Source organism: Bufo bufo, chromosome 3, assembly GCF_905171765.1.
Source record: "Bufo bufo chromosome 3, aBufBuf1.1, whole genome shotgun sequence".
NCBI classification, from domain to species: Eukaryota; Metazoa; Chordata; class Amphibia; order Anura; family Bufonidae; genus Bufo; species Bufo bufo.
This window is the reverse complement of record NC_053391.1, coordinates 360,955,242-360,975,703: the sequence shown is the minus strand read 5'-3', so window position 1 is coordinate 360,975,703 and position 20,462 is coordinate 360,955,242. Positions and strand designations below refer to the sequence as shown.

The window sequence follows — 20,462 nt, the reverse complement described above, 5'->3', positions numbered from 1 at the left end:
GCACACTCTTGGCATTCTCTTGATGAGCTTCAAGAGTAGTCCCCTGAAATGGTTTTCACTTCACAGGTGTGCCCTGTCAGATTTAATAAGTGGGATTTCTTGCCTTATAAATGGGGTTGGGACCATCAGTTGCGTTGAGAAGAAGTCAGGTGGATACACAGCTGATAGTCCTACTGAATAGACTGTTAGAATTTGTATTATGGCAAGAAAAAAGCAGCTAAGTAAAGAAAAACGAGTGGCCATCATTACTTTAAGAAATGAAGGTCAGTCAGCTGAAAAATTGGGAAAACTTTGAAAGTAAGGGCTATTTGACCATGAAGGAGAGTGATGGGGTGCTGCGCCAGATGACCTGGCCTCCACAGTCACCATACCTGAACCCAATCGAGATGGTTTGGGGTGAGCTGGACCGCAGAGTGAAGGCAAAAGGGCCAACAATTGCTAAGCATCTCTGGGAACTCCTTCAAGACTGTTGGAAGACCATTTCAGGGGACTACCTCTTGAAGCTCATCAAGAGAATGCCAAGAGTGTGCAAAGCAGTAATCAAAGCAAAAGGTGGCTACTTTGAAGAACCTAGAATATGACATATTTTCAGTTGTTTCACACTTGTTTGTTATGTATATAATTCCACATGTGTTAATTCATAGTTTTGATGCCTTGTCATGAAAATAAAGAAAACTCTTTGAATGAGAAGGTGTGTCCAAACTTTTGGTCTGTACTGTATGTGTAGGACTACAAGTCCCAGCTGTATAATGACACTGCTAAGGGAGTAGATACAAGAGCTGCCCTGAGTGACATGTCTGCCTGCTGGGAGACTCAGCAGCATGTTCTATGTGTAGGACTACAAGTCCTAGCTGTATAATGACACTGCTAAGGGAGTGGATACAAGGACTGCGCTGAGTGACATGTCTGCCTGCTGGGAGACTCAGCAGCATGTTCTATGTGTAGGACTACAAGTCCCAGCTGTATAATGACACTGCTAAGGGAGTGAATACAAGAGCTGCCGTGAGTGACATGTTGCCTGCTGGGAGACTCAGCAGCATCTTGTATGTGTAGGACTACAAGTCCCAGCTGTATAATGACACTGCTAAGGGAGTGAATACAAGAGCTGCCCTGAGTGACATGTCTGCCTGCTGGGAGAATCTGCAGCATATTATATGTATCGAACTACAAGTCCCAGCTGTATAATGACACTGCTAAGGGAGTGAATACAAGGACTGCCCTGAGTGACATGTCTGCCTTCTGGGAGACTCAGCAGCATGTTGTATGTGTAGGACTACAAGTCCCAGCTGTATAATGACACTGCTAAAGGAGTGAATACAAGAGCTGCCCTGAGTGACCTGTCTGCTTGCTGGGAGACTCTGCAGCATGTTGTATGTGTATAACTACAAGTCCCAGCTGTATAATGACACTGCTAATACACACAGGATCTTCCCCCTACCTCCTTGTGCAATGCTCTCTCTAGTCCTTCAGCTCCTGTGCCCAGAATTGTCACTGCTGCAGATACCCAGTGTGTGCAGCTGAAGGGGTTAAGAATCCTAGGAGAGAGTAGACGGCAGTGAAGGGGGGCGTGGCCAGCACAGTGACGTCTCATTTACAGGCTTGTAAACGACCTTTATCAGAGCAGGGACAGAAGCTGACATCACAGGTCATGTGACCCTCAGTGAAATCTGAGAAACCAGCCATGGGAGATAAAGTGAGTTAATTGGAAAGCTGTTATATTTTCCCAGTTAGGAACATAGAAAGAACAAAAAAATAACTCGGACAACCCCTTTAAGACAAGATTGATCACTTTCCATGTGCAATGGTACTGCAGAACTCCTTTGCATCTTGGACTTCTGGCAGATGTGTTTGCACATACTACATGGCACATAAATTTTTGACACCCCCTACAGAGAAAGAAAAAACGATAAAACTGTGAGAATTGCTTTTCCTTCCAAGCGATGTACAGTACATGGCAGTATGAGAAAGGCACTGACAGATTCTAATTACACGGTATTTGCTTGTTGCTACCACATCTAACATGATAGGCAGTAAGTGAAACTTTTGATATTGGCATATTATTTGAATCAAGGAGTGTGGTACTTCCAGAAACCTGTTGTCAAGTGTCTTCTACATTCTCAACTTCTCCTGTATACATTTATTAATCACATGCAATCTTATAGAACGGTTTGTCCATTAACGTGTTTTTGAATATTGTGATCCACAGGGCCAGTCTGGACTTCCAGGACCATCAGGAAAGCCAGTGAGTATGAATGCTTATTTCATCACTGTATTGGATTTGATAAGTTACAATGTAAACCATTCATTTATTTCTCCCCTTTCTTATTAGGGCCCCGGCGTTGCTGGACTTCCTGTAAGTGTAACCCACATCTGTGCTACTATAATTAGTAACCTTAACAACAAAGGGAGTGACAATATGGCTTTTTTGTAGGGTAATCCAGGGCCTGTTGGGCTTCCTGGAGAAATTGGAGCCACAGGACCAAAGGTAGGATATTTTTTATATAGATGATTACCTTTCTTCCTACACATTAAATGTGACTTTTTGCTTAATGGCCATAAGTAAAAATACCATTGAAGGCAAATAGTTTCTGCAAACAGAAATAATGGATCATGGTTTCAGTTGGGACTCTTAGGTCTAGTGAAGTGAAATTTTACAGCACACCATGCGCTTATGGTTAAATGGCTAGAGACTTTTCAAAAATGTTGAGGTTGCCATAAAATGTATAAAACACATAGCAGGGCACAATTTAAAATTAGGTTCTAGAGAGTTTTGCTTAGTAAATCTCCCCTGGGCTCTAAAATAAAGTGAAAGTCTTCCCATAGGGGTGGAGGTATCTACACCACTGAGCAAGAACAGGTCAGAGGTCTAGTTGTCAGACTAGAGTTTACTGTCAGTTTTATATTTTTCTGTATACACAGTGCAGGGTACCTGTAACGAAACTGTAGTAGTACTGGTAACCTTTCCTTCAAATCCACATCCACTGTCAGACTTGAAGCTAGCCATCCAGATTAGCAAGAACTAGGGTGTGGGGGTTTTAACCTGAAACAACCATATCACTAAGTAGGGTCCTACCTACAGTGAAATATCTTCCTCAATAGGCGCGGTTCCATTCAGAAACTGGAACTAGTTCACACTGAGCAGTTCCTGCTAGTAGTATGGAATCATAGGTTCTGTTTACAGAGTAGCTGCTAGCAGACGAAGTGAACAGGTGGTGTGGTCATGGTAGTTGGGGTGAGAGCCAGAGGGGAAAAACATCGAGGCCAAATCGCTAACAAGTATCCGCAACAGAGACAAGCCAGGTCAGACTCAAAACCAAAGAGACAAACAGCACAGTAACGAAAGGCAAGAGAATTGTTAGGAAACAGTCTGAGGACATATACAATAGCAAATACTACAGAAAAGGCAAAAGAATAGTTGGGTAAATATGAAGGGTCAGTAAACACAAGTATACTCAGAAAATGCACAGAAAGATAAACCAGGCTAATTAACAATAACATTGAGCAAAAGGCAGCGGGATTTAATTGGAGCACAGATCTAATGGGTTTGCTCTCGAGCCAACTCTCTCCTGCTGCTCTGCTCCATCTCAGGAGCTAGAACAGGTGCACTTATCACAGCTCTATACCCTCTCCTGCCTCCTTGCCTGGCTTCTGGAGCAGAAATAGGTAAAGTTGTTACAGTAGCCTCTGCATCACAAAATAATGACACATAATGGATCTTAAAGAATATTGAAATCTGTTGGATAGGCCATCTACAGCCATCCAGTCATTTTCTTTTACATTTCATTGGTTTTGAAACTCATATACATGCATTTTCCACACTATATAAACCACTACTTAGATTTTATGGTATAAATTGTGTTGGTCATGGTTTGTCTTGTGTTTTCTTAGGGCATAAAAGGTCCTCTTGGGTCTTCAGGTCCACCTGGACCTCCTGGAAAACCAGTATGTATAGATATTTTCTTTATACTAAAGTAAATCTGAAATGTATTGTTAAAATACTTTGTCATGTTAAGCTGAAATTGCTTTTATCCTTTGCTTGGCCATATGTGTTTAATAGAGAGTGAGATGCATACAGTGGGGGAGATTTATCAATTGTGTGATAAAATGCATTATGTTATCTGATGGCAAAATTGGCAACATTTTTCAAAACTGTGCACAGGTTCTGCTGATTTCACATAGAACTTTAATTTTATGTACATCAACAGGCATCCTATCTATGGTTGCTAGTATAAAAATGATCAGTGTCTACTTTCTTAAAGGGATTTCCAGCTGAGAATAAGCCATCAAGGTATACTTATTGGGTATCCAGACTCACACCTATCCCCAGTACTCTACACAACACTGTTCTCATCCATATGGCTATGTCTGGCACTGCAGTGCAGACAGATGCAGTACTAGACACAACCATACTCTCATGGAGGACGCCCATCCAGCAAATTCTACTGCACCTTTCTTCTTGTGTGGGATCGGACCCCAAATAATCACTTGTTGATAGTTATTCTAAGGATTGACCATTATTGTTAAAACTTTAAAAAAAAAAAAGTTTGCCCTTTAACAAAGCAACCTCTGGTTTTGTTTTTGCCTTACTACATTCTGACAGCCATACTTTTTTTTAGTCTGTTGTAGATGGAGGGAAAGGGGATGCAAAAATTGCAGTTCCATCTTTCTTTCTTATTCTTTGTATAATAAAGGGAGGATGTTAATATTAACCTGGGTTGTTATGGTTACAACCATTCTACATATCTATATATTATGTTTTACAGCTTTTATTCAGTTAAAGGAAAAAATTGTGTTTACCTTTTTTTTAGTTTATAAGGTGCTGTATAGGAATTTAATAATGGCAGCCCTAAGGGCCTTTATTAGATCCCCACCTGTCACAGAATCCAGACATCCCCATAACTATGATGTGTGGCCATCAAGTGTGTGATTTTTGGGGCCTCTCTCCTTTTGTGTATACCCTAAACACCCCCATACATATTGGGTTACTGTTAGCTGAACCAGCTAAGAGCAGCGGGTTTGGCCAACACTCTAATGTATGTGGGGAGCTCATGACTCTCCCCCGACTCTCCCCCTAAGTATTTTCGCCCAATCTTTTTGTTCTCCTGGGAGTGTCTGGCAGCAGCTTTCTCCGCTCTCCCCGTAGAATACACATACATGTTTGGCCGAACCAAACATGTATGTGTATGAGGGAGTCGGGAGAGATAGCTGTCGATCACTCGGCTGACAGCTATTAACCAAGTTTTAGGTGCAGCAGTCATAAAATGAGACAACACAGGGTGGTTATCAGTAATTCTAATATTCTTTATTTATATAGCACTAACATTACTTCCTACAACACTTTATAATGACTATGTGCACAAACAAAATCAGACATCACATAGTAACAAACTAATAAACAATTCTCTGCTTTCAAAAACGTACAGTCTATAACTAAGTACTCCAGTATGTAAAATAAATAAAAAAAACATCTGCCGTTAGTGAGTTGAAGCTCTATTTGTATCATTTTTGTTATTTAAATATATTGTTACTTTTATGTAATATGATTTTGCAACATTTTCATTATGAGTCTTTTGCCCATCACATTATTTTTTTGGAAATGTCCCCGGTGTGTATTAGTCTGACTGCACTGGCAGTATAAATAGTCACTTGTGCAACTTTGCTAGCTGAATTTGCCATTAATAACTGACCTCCACAGAGACTTATTTTAGCATATTGTTCACATACATTAGCAGGATGTTCTATGAAACTGTCACCTTTCACCATTTACCTCCAGGGTATGATCTGTTCCTCCTGAGAGTGTACTCTTCTTCCTATAGTCTTCTTCTGCTGTATTTTGCTATTTGCATTGACATTCATTATGTGCAACTTATTATCAGCTTTTTCTTTTCCTCCTCTGAGCAGTAAGGCTCAGTACTATCTGTGTAGCACATTGTCCCTGTACAGTTCCTAAATTGCTGAATGAACAGTAAATGCTGAGTCTGTAATTACAAGAATTTACGAGTATAGAGCAGAAATGGCTAATAAGACACTAGAGCGTTCCACAAAGGATTAGTCCTGCAGATTGAGGAAATGAAATGTACCATGAGGTCTCACAATTCCTTTATATTTCAGGGTCCTTCAGGGAGCATTCTAGGCTTGGAAGGCAGTGCCGATTTCCTGGTGAGTGCCCTTTTTGGGGGTAATCCAGTTAGCACATAGCTCCTCTGTTGTTATTTTATTCCCAAAATATCTCACTTTGTAATTGAGGTTTCTTTATTCTGAATTTGCTGCCCAGGGAAATGTTCTTTGAAGATTTTTTTTTTTTTTACAATTTTAGGAGCTGAGTATTTACTGATGAGGGTCTGAAATTGGCTGTCTGGAAACAATCATAGCTTGACAATGTGTAAACTCTTCTATGCTGGCAAAACAAAAAGACAGACATAACTTTTAACTGGGAATAATTGGAGACTTGTATGAAAAATAGAAAGTGTACTTGGGGGGATTTATCAAAAGTGTAAAGGAAAACTGCCTTAGTTGACCATAGCAACCAATCAGATTCCTCCTCTCATTCCTCAGAGCTCCTTTGGAAAATGAAAGGCGTAATCTGATGGGTTGCTATTGTCAACTAAGGCAGTTTTCCTTTACACCAGTTTTGATAAATCTCCCCCCTTGTTTTTCATGGCAGCCAATCAGATGTTTCTTTTAGCTTCAAAACAGAATTAAGAAATTAGACCTAGTTCTTGATAGGTTGAAATGGCACTGTCACACTGAACAATATTTGTAACTGTCAAAGCTGTGTCAAACTGGCCCACTAGAGTACCAGAGGTCCCTCCATGGGGCCCCGAAGGACTCATGGAATCAAGCCCCTTTGGAATTGAAGGATCTTTTTCTTATGAATTGCTTCACAGATAACCTACATGTACTTAGCCTTATTGATAATATTGATTGTAAAATATAAAATGTATTCACACTATAGACATAATAAAGAGTAAAACGCTCACTCTCTGCTATGTGATAATGTTTTCTAGTGCCCATCCAACTGCCCACCTGGTCCAAAGGGTCCACAAGGTCTTCAAGGGGTTAAGGTAAACCTCTCTATTTCATACTTATTTTAATGTTTTTTCTTTCTTTTAGAATTCATTTATTACAGTTTCAGAGTTTAGAATAAAGGATTGTTATGGGGGTCATTTATCATTAGAGACATTTTTGCGACATTTCTGCAACATTTCAAGTGTCGCAGATAGTAAATGTGCCATAATCCAGGTCTAATCTCACTTTTCTGCCTTAAACAGAGACCATATTGAAAAGTAGAGTGTCTCCAAAATGTTGCAAAAAAGCAACAATTGGCATGTTGTGTGACATTTTTAGACCAAAAACCTGACGTCTCTGGTTTGATAAATGACTCCCTATGTACAAAAATACAGCATTGACAGCAATGTAATCATATTTATAACTCAGTGTAGATTTTGCCTTGGTTTAATATGGGCCTGTTACACTTTCGCAGAGAGACAACAGTGCTCTTCCTGATAAAAAAATTATTCCCATTGCAAACATTTATGGCATATTCACAGAATATACAGTACTATAAATGTCTAATAGATGCAAGAACTCTAGGAGCGGCGACCTGCACCTATCTCCAGAACAAGGGTCCCTCTCTGATCCCCATACCGCCTGGTGAGACAATCGCTGGCTGATGCATCTAGGCAGAGACTGAATGCAGCGGTGGTTGTGCATGTGTGGCTTTCTCAGTTCACGTCTCTGAGAGTTAGCCGACCAAGGGTGCTCTTCTATTTCAATGACTCCGGTAGAAGTGAATGGAGAGAACCACTCACATGCATGGTTACAGCTGCATCTCAATAAATTAAAATATCATTAAAAAGTTAATTTATTTCAGAAATTCAATTCAAAAAGTGAAACTCATATATCATATAGATTCATTACACACAGAGTGATCTATTTCAATTTTTTTTTATGTTGATAATTATGGCTTATAGCTAATGAAAACCCAAAAGTCAGTATCTCAGATAATTTGAATATTGTAAAAAATGTCAATATTGTAGACTAATGGTGTCACTAATCAAGTAATCAACACAAAACAGCAGAGGTTTCCTAATCCTTTAAATCATCCTCAGACTGGTTTAGTAGGCTACACAATCATGGGGAAGACTGCTGATTTGACAGTTGTCCATAAGACAGTCATTGACACCCTTCACAAGGAGGATAAGCCACAAAAGGTCATTGCTAAAGTAGCTGGCTGTTCAGAGTACTGCATCCAAGCATATAAATGGAAAGTTGAGTGGAAGGAAAAAGTGTGGTAGAAAAAGCTGCACAAGAACAGGGATAACCACATCCTTGAAAGGATTGTCAAGTTCCAGCAGCACTTGGTACCTGCCCACACTGCCAAAAGTACCAATACATGATTTAATAATGGTGCTTGATTGGCCAGCAACTCTCCTGACTTAACCCCTTCAGGCTGTCACGGCCAGTGGTATGTTTTGTGACACTTTCCTTCACTTGGTTGCCCGTGGCAACGTGTGGTGTTGTGTGCATGTGGTGGCAGTGTCTCAGCCCTATGGCTGATCCCCAGGACATGATTGCCACGCATGCCGTTGCCCGCGGCAACAGGTGAAGTGTGTTTGTTTATGTGTGTATTCCCCTTTAAGTGTCCATCTTCCCTTGCCTGGTGTTGGAAGGGTTAAATCCCTTCTGTGTGTGTGAACACTGGGTGTGTCTGTGTGGGTGTGGCCACTTGGGCCTATAAAGCCTCAGTGAATATCACTTGTCTGAGGGGTACTTCAGCCATGGTTAGCTGGAGCAGCCTCCTGTGTATTCAATCTGCCAGTGGGGGCCATCCTTGTGGTCATAGGTTTATGTATGGTGATTAGAAGATGTTTGTTTGGTCTTTGTTTATTGCAGTATATGGTTTCCTGGGTTCCCGTGTGATGTCTGAGTGTGCGGTGTCCTTTGTGTTGTTTGTGGACAGCAGCACTTGCACGTGGGTTCCAGGTTGTGTGTCTGTGGCAGGTAAGTGTGGTACTAGTCTCACTTACCTGCCATTGCCATATGTCTGTTTATGTTCCCCTTTCTTTATAGCTTGGCCATTTTAGACTCCTGTTACTCGGTATCCAGGAGGAACGGGCTGTCTACCCAGCTCCTAGTACAGGGAACGTCGGAGGGTCAGAAGGGATCCAAGGTTCCTGAGCATGAACCCTCCTACCATCAAGGGCGGCTCATGCAGCTAGGAGTCAGGGTCAAATTAGGGAAGCTCTAGGAGGTGACCTGCTCTCTAATTCTGTGTTACTGGCCAAGTAGCGACCTTACATCTCCAGGCATCGCACAGCTGAGGGTTTTCCCCATCCTCAGCCGTGACACAGGCCCAGAGGTATTTTTCTTGCGTTTTCGTTTTGCGCTCCCTGCCTTCCCAGAGCCATAACTTTTTTTTGTTTGTCTGTTTACATAACCATATGAGGGCTTCTTTTTTCAGGGACAAGTTGTACTTTCCAATGACACCATTTAATATTGCATATGATGTAGTTGGAAGCGGGAAAAAAATTCCAAATGGGGTGAAATAGTAAAAAAAAAAGAATTTCCATCACAGTTTTACGTTTTTTTTATTTACGACCTTCGATGTACGATAATACTGACTGGTTAGTTTTATTCTACAGGTTATTTTAAATCCGGCGATATGTTATATGTATAGTTTTTCTTGCGTTTTGATGGTGATAAAAAAATTAAAAAGTGGGAAAAAAATCAGTTTTATTTATTTTTTGCTATATTTTGACCCCTATAACTTTTTTGTAATTATGTGTACGAAGCTGTATGGGGGCTCATTTTTTGCGGGGCGATCTTAACTTTTCATTGATACCATTCTGGGGGGGTGTATGACTTTTTCATCTTTTTTTATAAAAAAAAATTGTAGAAAATGAAGCGATCAAAAACTGCGAATCGGCCATTCGGACGTTTTTTTTCCCTTTTGCTGTTTGCCATATGGGGAATATATTTTTATATTTTTAAACTATGGTTGTTTTCGCACATCGAAACACCCATGATGTGTATTTTTTAAATTTTTTTTAGTTCTTTTATTTTTATGGTAGGAAAAGGGGGGTGATTTGAATTTTCTACACTTCACATAGGGAACTATAACATGCAATCATTAGACTACTATCATCATATACTCCAATGCACTTGAATTGGAATCTATGATGATTTTACTAGTTTCCTATGGAGCCCTATTACAGGCAAGGGCTCCATAGAAAATACTATGCAGCAGCCTCCTGTCATCCACAAAGACAGGGGCTGCTGCATACATGCTCCGGCTCCTCCGATCACCACACGGGGAGCCGAAGCACCACCGGAAGCCCGCGCTGCCATTTGCGGACATTAGCCGTGGGTGTTTGCTATAAGAAGCAGGCAGCCACCCGTGGCTATGGCGCCCGCAGCGCTCAGGAGCGGGTGCCATCTTTAAAGACCCTGCCAGCGCCGTACATGTAAACGTACATGCGCTGGGCGTTAAGGAGTTAAACCCCTTATGGGGAATTGTCAAGAGGAAAATTAGAGACTCCAGACCCAACAATGTAGCCAAGCTGAAAGCTGGTATCAAAGCAACCTGGGCTTCCATAACACCTCAGCAGTGCCACAGGCTAGTTTCCTCCATGCTACACAACATCGATGCAGTAATTCACGCAAAAAGAGTCCCAACCAACTATTGAGTGCATACACTGTCTATACTTTTCAGTAGGCAATATTTCAGTGTAAAAAAATCATTTTAATTGGTCTTATTTAATATTCACATTTTCTGAGATACTAACTTTTGGGTTGTCATTAGCTTTAAGTCATAATCATCAACATTAAAAGAGATAAACGCTTGAAATAGATCACTACGTCTGTCATGGAGCTATATATGAGTTTCACTTTTTGAATTGAAATACTGAAATAAATGAACTTTTCTATGATATTCTAATGTAAGTCAGTGACTCATATATTAATCCACACTGGTCTTTCAGGTGCATATAAACCAGTGTGACCAACCTGGCACGTAATCACATTTAGTACAGAAAAACTCACCAAAGGCAAATGTTTCTTTTCCTTTGCTTGCTTTATCCAACATCAGTGGTATATTACAAATGCTTTATCATGGCATATCCACAAAGCAAATGTCCATAAAATACATACAGTCCAGTGTGTATCCCTTGGGTTCCAGCTAAGATCCTGCGCTAGCTACGTTTCTGGGGATCTCCCTCTTTGTCAAACTGGAACCCAAGGTATACACACTGGACTGTATGTATTTTATAGAAATTTGCTTTGTGGATATGCCTCTCCAGTGATTCTGGATGCTGGAAGTGGATTGGGAGTTGAGGGATCCCCATTATGGGGATAAGTACAGGTGCCATGAGCGAAGTTCTCAAAACTTTGATTTGGTTGCTTCGCCAAAACTTACAAAGAAATTTGCTTTTTGATAAATTATAAACTACCTAGTCACAAAGCACTCTTCTTTGTGAGTAGCAGGCACAATGATGGGGAACGGCGATGGTACTGCACCCCGTCATTGAACCCCTCAGATACCGCTTTCATCGCTGATCGCGGCATCTGAGATGACCATTGAGGGCTGTCAGAGGTTACTCTGTTAAAAAACTAAAATTAAAAATACTCACCTCATCCATTTGCTCGCAAAGAGTCTGCCACAGCCATCTTGATTGGAGATCCAGCGTGAAATCTCGGCGGCTGGCAAGAGATTTTGCGCAAGATCTTCAATCAAGATGGCTGTTTGGGGTTTTTTGTGTGCAAATAGATGAGGTAAGTATGAAATTTTTTTTACTGCCATTTTAGGGAAAATTGACTTGTTACCACGAAGCACGAAGAAATTCGGCTTTGTGGCAAATTGATTTCTCCCTGAAATTCTGATCAAAGTCCACTTTGTGAACTTCGCTTCGCTCAACACTACTTACATCTATCTGAGATTTGTGGCATATCCTGTGGATATGCTAAAAATGCTTAGCATGGAACATTCCTTTAACCATAAGTAAAGATTTATGAATTAACCATCCATGACATATAGAATGACTGCCCCTTCATATTATTGCAAAAAAACGCAATCTAGCATTTTAACTGGACAAGTAGATAACTTTCTTTCACATCAACACAGCAAACATTAAATCATGCTAGAACTAATTTACATCCGGGAGCTATGCCATTTAGTCTTTTATTTGCCATTTTATCTTTAGCAACTAGATATTAGACTATTGATACCAAAGAATATGACACAAATTTTCATAATCAGATTTCTTTCTTTGTAGGGTCACAAAGGACGCCCTGGTCCACTTGGTGAGCCTGGACAACAAGGAAAAGCTGTAAGTATTTCAAAAAGTCTGATTATTATAAATCCATACAACAATGTAGCCAAATAGAGGTCACATCTAACTTGTTATTAAGGATTTATTGGTAAATTACATCACTGTAGCAAAACTGATGGGACACAAGTAACCTGTCTAGAAAACAATACACCCACTGCCATACTTGGTGCTAGCTACCCTATCGCTACAGGGCTCGGTCTACAACGGAATAGCTGCCCTAATAAGAGCAATCCCACTATCAGGAACCTAAGTAGATAACTCGATAACCCTGAGTGGATCCTGCAAGTGGAATGGAATCTATCTTGCATTCATCAGGTTGTACAGTATCCAATTGCAATGTCAGAAACAAGCCGAGTCAAAAGCAATAGAGACAAAAGATACAGAGATGCAAAGGTAGAAGGGTCACTAAAAGAGAAGATGAGTAAACAAGCCAGGTCAAAAAACACAAGAATACTCACTAGAGGCAGAGAGAACTAACAAACATACAGGAGCCAGGTAACAAATGCAATAACTGGGAAAAAGCAGTCACAGAGCAGGATTTAACTCCTCACTACATGCCGTACATGTACGTTGCAGCAGGCAAGGAGTTCCTTCATTGTGCCGTACATACACGGTGCGCTGGACGGGTGGGCACAAGAGCTGCACTTTCTAGATCAGGGCAGGGGTCTGGTTGTGACAGACAGCTGGGCCCCTGCTGTAACTGCCGGCATTGGTGATTACTGCAATGCAGACTGTATGGCATGGCTGTGATGTAGCACCCAAAACCATTCCAGGAAAATCCATGCTTCAAAAGCCAAATAGTGCTCCTTCCCTTCTGAGCTGGTCTTGATAAATGTGCCCCTATATGTTTTAAAAGCCGAGAAATTCAAATTTAGAAAACTGCTAAATTTTCAAAATTTTATGTAAGTTTGGGATTTTATAATTTTATAAAATATATTGATTGACCCAAATTTACAATTAACAAGAAGTACGGTGTGTCACGAAAAAACTATCTCAGGATCTCCTGGTAAAAGCATTCGAAGGTTATTACCACGTAAAGTGACACAGTGTCAGATTTGCAAATTTAGGCTGCTTCAGGAAGGTTAAAACTGGCTGTGTTTGGAAGGGGTTAAATTGCACACACATGTCACTGATTGGCTGTCAAGCCTCCTTCTGCTTGTCTGCTCCAGAACAGGTGAACTAGTCACCCCCTCCTACCTGTTTGACGTCTGGAGCAGAGACTGTTACAATGATAAAGCCATTAGTCACATACCTGAGCCTCCATGAGACCTCAATGAGTGATTTGCCCTTCTAGATGCTATTAATCATGCTATTGTTATAATTCTAATTATAAGGGTATTTTCACACCATGTTTGCCATTTGCATTTTTGAATATTTAAATGGACGCTGCAGCGCAAACACTGAGCGAATCCACATTGAGAAAAAAAACACCTTTGTGTACTGTAAATTCCAGTAAATAAAAAGTAAAAGTTTGTAATCAAAAAAGTAAAAATCTGTAATTACAGGGTCCAAAAGGAGATGTTGGTATTTCTGGAGAACAAGGAATTCCAGGACCCCCGGTAAGTTCTGGAAATTTTCTGTAACTAATTTGCATACATAAAAACCTCTTTTACAAACATACTGCATATCTGGATAGTTATCTACATATTTAGCACATTTCTATCACGTAAGGCTTTTTCAAATCATGTTTACAATGTATGCTTAGCATGTTCCCTGGGAAATGTACTGATGTACATGCTAAAAGTATCCATGAGGTTAACCAGAGAGAAGCCAAAAGAGTGATCTTTAAGCCTCTGTCTGCACATTATACACTTGTATACTATGTAACAACATTGATGGAATGACATAGTAGATTACACTATTCCATTTAACTGTATTCAGTAGAAAACATATATGTTATAGGGGACCTGTCACCTCTCCTGGCATGCCTGTTATAACTACTACTTGCATTCCCCATGTAATAACAATTCTGGAGCATCTATTCTTATGTCTGTATGTTGTGCCATTCCTGTATTATTTCTACTAGAAGTTATGAATGAATTGTCAGCAGTCTGCAGTAAGGGTACAGAGGGGGGGGGGGGGGGGGGGGGTGTACCTCCACAGTCTGAAAATGGCAGCACTGATTGGATAGAGTCAGACTGTGCAGGTACACACCCCCAACTGGTTACCTCCTCTCTGTACCGTTACTGCAGACTGCTAGCAATTCACTCATAACTTCTAGTGCAAATAATACAGGAATGGCACAACATAGAACCATAAGAATAAATGTTCCAGAATTGTTATTACATGGGGAATGCAAGTAGTTACTAAAACTGTCATATTTCTCTTTAAACAAATACTTTCTTTTATCATGCACCCCATGGGTAAATGCCACTCCATGGCATCCGTTTAATGTATAACACAGCATGCTTGTCAAAGAGAGGCTATAATGTACTGCAAAAGAACGTTCTTTGAACTATAGGCCTAAATGTCCACAGTGCAAGTCACATCTCAGTTTTTTCACACAGACCATGCTGGAGAAACTCAGGTCATGCACTATTCTAGTCCATGTCTCACAGAACATGGACCTAGAGACCATGGACATACAGACCTCGCTGCATATAAAAAAATCGTCCTTGTGTTGCGGCCACAACATGGACGATTTTTAACATGACTGTCTGAATGCCAACTTTAATAGGACTTTTTTATAATGAAAAATATTCCAGTGATGAGCATAACACTGGTTTTCATGTGTTTAACATTTAGAATGAGATTCCCTTGTGTTGCTGGTGTAAACTTATAAACCTCTTTCTAGTGGGATCTCACTAGCCAGAACATGGGGAATGCCTCGACCTCACCATTGGTTATAGCAAAATTTTTAATGTATCTAGATGTTTCTGTACTGTAAGTCCTTCCACCGCTGGTCAACGCTTATTGTGGTTATTCTGGCTGAGATGGGACAACCCCTTTAATAATAAATGCCCAAAATGTGTATAATGTTACTCTATTAAATGGATTACATGTTGAGGACAATATACAGTATTACACAATTTAAAGGGGTTGTCCAGCCTTTACTAAGTGATGGTCTATCTGCGGTTAGCTTATTGACAGGGGTCTGACACCCTGCATTCCCATTAATCAGCTGTTTGGGTATAACTGTGATGCAAAACAAAAACCCCAAAAGAAGGGAGGAGGTAGGGAGATAAAACTTAACTATTACTGGTAAATAATACTAAAAGGTACTCTGCACCATGGTATGACATACACAAACACAAAAAACTCGACTCAATAACATGTCCAGAATAGCATACCGGTTAAGGACCATTCAGACGGCCGTACTGCTTTGCGGATACGCAAAACATGGATACTGGCTGTGTGCGTTCCGCAATAGAAAATGCCTATTCCTGTCCGCAAAAAGAATAGGACACGTTCTATCTTTTCTGTGGAGCTGTGGAACGGAACCACTGATGCGGACAGCACATGGTGTGCTGTCTGCATCTTCTGCGACCCCATTGAAATGAATGGGTGCGCACTCGTTCCGCAAAATTGAGAGCACCCACCCCTACCAGCACCCTTCTTTTGGGGTTTTTGTTTTTCATTTATTATTTGTTGGGAGCATTATTAAGAATCTTTATAATTTTAATTCGTATATCAGTTGCATATACATTATGTGTAACTGTGATGCCAGAAGTCAGTGCCCGGAGCTACAGAGTACCATCAACTGTGTAGTGGATGGATGCTTCCATTGGCTTCAATGTGTGCAGTGCAGTTTTAGCGAACTCTGTCCACTTCACGGAGCTGTCTAGTTTAAGTGCCAACTTCCAGTGACAGAGCTACATCCAAACAGCTGATGGACAGGGTTGCAGGGTGTCAGACCCTTTCCAATCAGATAGTGATGGCTTATCCTGAGAATACACCATCGCTTAGTAATGGCTGGACAATACCTTTAAATCACACTACTTTTTGGCAATGTGCATAGCTGATGTGCCACAGTGCAACAAATGTTGACCATTGTTGGTGTTTTTAATAATACTAAACTTTTCCTTAGTAATACAAATTCTTAGGCTGCTGTCAGGCCCCTGGAGAGTTGGTGAGATGGTTCCAACTCAGGTTTCTCCCCTTAAATTTTCTCCATTTTATTCTCAAAAGATTTCAGTTGCATTTTGTCACCCAGAAAAGTATGCTTAGGTCTGTCTTATATACTAAAACTTTAAATCTGATGGACCTATTGTGATTTATTACGGAAAAATGATCTTAACTGGTCTATGAAACAAGTCCTGATATAATTAATCATGACATACCATAACAGATAATGTAAAACATAGAAACCATGACATCAGAGCTAAATAACCATGACTTTTTTTGTGGACAGAAGTAAAACACTAGCATGGACCATTCTTATTTTCATAAATATGTATCATCATAAAGATATACTCATATATATTTAGATTATTTCAGTTTATTTTTTAACTTCTTCTTGTTTAAAAATCCATTTATTACAGGGCCCACAGGGTATCCGTGGTTTTCCAGGAATGACTGGACCCAAAGGAGAAACAGTAAGCGATTCATATGGCCAGAAGCTACCTTTGATTGAGCACAGTAGTTACATGCTCAATGTGCTGGATTTTGTGGTGGCTGCATGGCCTCACACTTTTTAAGTCAATTCCCCTAGCCCTACTTCCTGTTGTATGATGGGGTCATCATTGAAGACTGAAAACAGTGTTGTCATGACACTTTTTAGAAGTAAAAGAATGCCAGAAGTCTGCAAGATCTTCCAAAAGAGTATTAGTCCATACATCTTTTTTATCCTGCTTGGGCTTCTTCATATCATGAACAGAAGTGTCAAACAGTTCAATCTTCTGTGTGCCCATGCATTTTTCATGTGTCAGTGAAATTGAGGATCTTGAGAATGAGGTAGAACCAGGCATGGGATTCAGCCAGTTCTCCAGATCCAGTTGTTAAAATTACAACTGGATCGGAGAACAGTGTTACCGGCTGAGTCCCAATGTGGTGCTCTGGCGGTGGCTAAGCAGCTGGAGATGTTTACTTCCATTGCTTTGCGCGCCGCTGATAGTTTAGCTCCTTAGTTGAGTGGTATATGTGTGTAGTGTATATATGGTGTATTCATGTATGTGTACCATGTACTGTATATGGTGTATTTATGTGTATGTATGTTGCATATATATGGTGTATGTATATGTAAACATGTGTCGTGATGCTGCATGTCCTCCGTTGAGTAGGGAACCTGTTGGGTAGAACATTTAAAGTATAAATTGGTGGAATATTATATACATAAGCCCCCAATTCCTATAGAAGTTGATCATTTGTCAAAACTTGAAAACCTAGCAATACTGATTTGGATGAGATGTATCTTTCACATTTACTATCCTGTTCAATATTTTTCAATATGGTACCGCTAAATCAAAGCTACGGTGTATAGGTTTTTAGACTAGCGGTTCTATAAAGCAGTGTATTTGAGATGCAAAACGGAAAGGGGGCAGTAACTTAAAGATGCATTTGTACTCAGGCAAAACAATGGTCAAGCAATATTGCTTCCTAAATGACATCCACTGTCAGCACCCATTTCGGTTTTCAACATATTTGAAAATAGTGAGTTATGAAATGTCACACAAAATTATGTTTTGGGAACTTGAGGGATGCCCATCATGCTAAGGATGGTAATAAAAGTGCACTGTGTGGAGACGTGTAAGCATTGTTATACAGTATGGAGATTGATTCTAACAGAGAACTCTATCCTGTCAATTTATCAGGGACCCACCGGATATAAGGGGATGATCGGATCAGTAGGTGCAGCAGGGAAGCCTGTAAGTTGACATACGGTACCATTCTTTCCTTCCTCACCTCTATATATTGTACAGTTTGGTATATTAATAGTGTGTTCTATATTTGACAGGACAGTATAACTTTATGCATGATTTCTCCAGGTTTCCATACACATGCAGAACATTGCATTTCATTCCATCAGAGGACACAGGGGTGAAATCCCACATCCTGTTAGTGCGGATTTCTCCGTCCTCATTACAGAATTCCCTGGAGAGAATGAGTGTTTAATTAAACTGCACTTAGGGTGGTTATTATCTTTAATGAGCCTGGCTTTGCAAAGTCTTTTCTTCTCTATGTCTGTTTCAGGGCGAGGAGGGGCCAAAGGGGCCTCCAGGAGAGCCTGGTGAGAAAGGAGATAGGGTGAGTCAAACTTGTTTCATCTTTCATTTAATATTAAAATATGACTACTTAATTTTAGGCATCCTTTCGCTGTAGAATTCACTGAAGTCTTTTTAAAGGGGAGCTGCACTGAATTTCTGTGTCTCCACTATACATTCAAGAGCAAAGTATATTCATTTTAACACACTCGTATTTCCCTTTATCATGCACAGTAGCCTGGGACAGGGAAGAAATTAGTTAGTGTTAGGTCAAGGAAAATTATGGTACAAGTTATTCTTTAAATATCTTATACAGTAGTATATGAGCTATACAGTAGTGTTTGTACATGAATTTAATCCATGTTAATATTGAAAATAATAACCAAGCCCACAATACATGCATTCATCTTTATATGGGCAGAGAAGTCAATGATGAGGTTTAACACTGACAAATGTAAGGTTATACACATGGGAAGGAATAATGCAAGTCACCCGTACATACTAAATGGTAAAACACTGGGTAACTCTGACATGGAAAAGGACCTAAGCATTTTAGTAAACAGCAAATTAAGCTGCAAAAACCAGTGTCAGGCAGCTGCTGTCAAGGCCAATAAGATAATGGGTTGCATCAAAAGGGGCATAGATGCCCGTGATGAGAACATAGTCCTACCACTTTACAAATCACTGGTCAGACCACACATGGAGTACTGTGTACAGTTCTGGGCTCCTGTGAACAAGGCAGACATAGCAGAGCTGGAGAGGGTCAGTACAGAGATCTAGCCCATCATCTATTTATCCCCAGGACTGTGATGAGGGGATATCCTCTGCATCAAGAGGAAAGAATACAGGCTTAAAAGTTATATCCTATCTACAGGAAATATCATAACATTTCTGCTTGCTGCCAGGAGTGGAGAGGAGGCTACTCGCCTTTCACTGGTATGGGACTTCCAAAGATAGCCAAGTGCTCTTACTTGACTTTTTTTTGGGAAGTCTCATGGTACAAAGGAAACTGATTTATCTTCACTATCCTATATTGACAACGTATCTGTAACCAAATCTCTGTAGATACCTTTAAAGTGTATATTACCGGTATATTCCAGTTCTGTACTTCTAGTTTGTTTCCATCTGTGTGCTTGTTAAGTCATCAATACATTTTTTTGCAGGGTGCTCGGGGAGTTATTGGACAGTTTGGAGCAATGGGACCAAAGGGAAACAACGTAAGTTTGTTGAAAACAGCAAGTGAAAAGGGAATTCCTCCATAATAGTCAATAGGAAATAGAGGAAGAGCATTATCTACTACTCTTTTTTGGGCGCTGCCCCTCCTGTGCTTCCAGCCTATACTAGTTTATTTTATAGTTAGGTTCTGCCAGTTGTAGACATTTGTTACTATTTAAAAAGGCTCTCTGTCTGCCACCTACAGGGCCTACCTGGTATTGACGGCAAGGATGGTACCCCAGGTGTTCCTGGATTAAAGGTGGGTAATTATTAAATCTTTCTTTTTGTATTCATATCACAATTCTTTCTTTTATGTATTCCATTTTATGTATTCCATAATTCTTTTTCTCTCATGTCTAGGGTAGCCCTGGCCAAAATGGCATCCATGGTTCTCCTGGCCATCAAGGGTTACCAGTAAGTAGCTTGCCCAAAAATCATATTTCTGGAAATTATTTAAAATTTCTGTATATGTTACAAATATTTCCTTGTTTACTGTAAGAAAATCTAGAGTTCTGGATTGTGGTTTTTGCACAACATAAATTGCTGTCTGTATATTTTCTAGGGTTTACCTGGTCAGTCAGGCAGTAAAGGAGAAATTGGACAAAAGGTTTGTAGTTGATCTGTTTAAATTTATCATGTCTGTATTCTAGGGTGAGAAAAAGTCATTTCGCAGTAGCATGTCCTTGTAGACTTTGCATGGTTTATTACTATGTCCGCTTGTTATTACGTTTAAATCATTCTAGAGACCTTACTTAATATTTGCAGGGAGAGATAACAC

General features: G+C 40.2%; 1 protein-coding gene across 1 annotated transcript in view; it reads left to right on the top strand.

Moving 5' to 3' along the window:
• LOC120993795 (collagen alpha-2(IX) chain-like) overlaps positions 1 to 20,462 on the top strand; it is a 156,244-nt gene that overhangs the window by 119,886 nt on the left and 15,896 nt on the right. The window contains exons 22-35 of the mRNA XM_040422266.1: positions 2,207 to 2,293; positions 2,432 to 2,485; positions 3,889 to 3,942; positions 6,112 to 6,159; positions 7,008 to 7,064; positions 12,273 to 12,326; positions 13,835 to 13,888; positions 16,811 to 16,864; positions 18,080 to 18,133; positions 18,459 to 18,512; positions 19,633 to 19,686; positions 19,890 to 19,943; positions 20,045 to 20,098; positions 20,247 to 20,291. Coding sequence (XP_040278200.1) covers positions 2,207 to 2,293; positions 2,432 to 2,485; positions 3,889 to 3,942; positions 6,112 to 6,159; positions 7,008 to 7,064; positions 12,273 to 12,326; positions 13,835 to 13,888; positions 16,811 to 16,864; positions 18,080 to 18,133; positions 18,459 to 18,512; positions 19,633 to 19,686; positions 19,890 to 19,943; positions 20,045 to 20,098; positions 20,247 to 20,291 — 777 coding nt within the window. The remainder of the gene's footprint in view (positions 1 to 2,206; positions 2,294 to 2,431; positions 2,486 to 3,888; positions 3,943 to 6,111; positions 6,160 to 7,007; positions 7,065 to 12,272; positions 12,327 to 13,834; positions 13,889 to 16,810; positions 16,865 to 18,079; positions 18,134 to 18,458; positions 18,513 to 19,632; positions 19,687 to 19,889; positions 19,944 to 20,044; positions 20,099 to 20,246; positions 20,292 to 20,462) is intronic.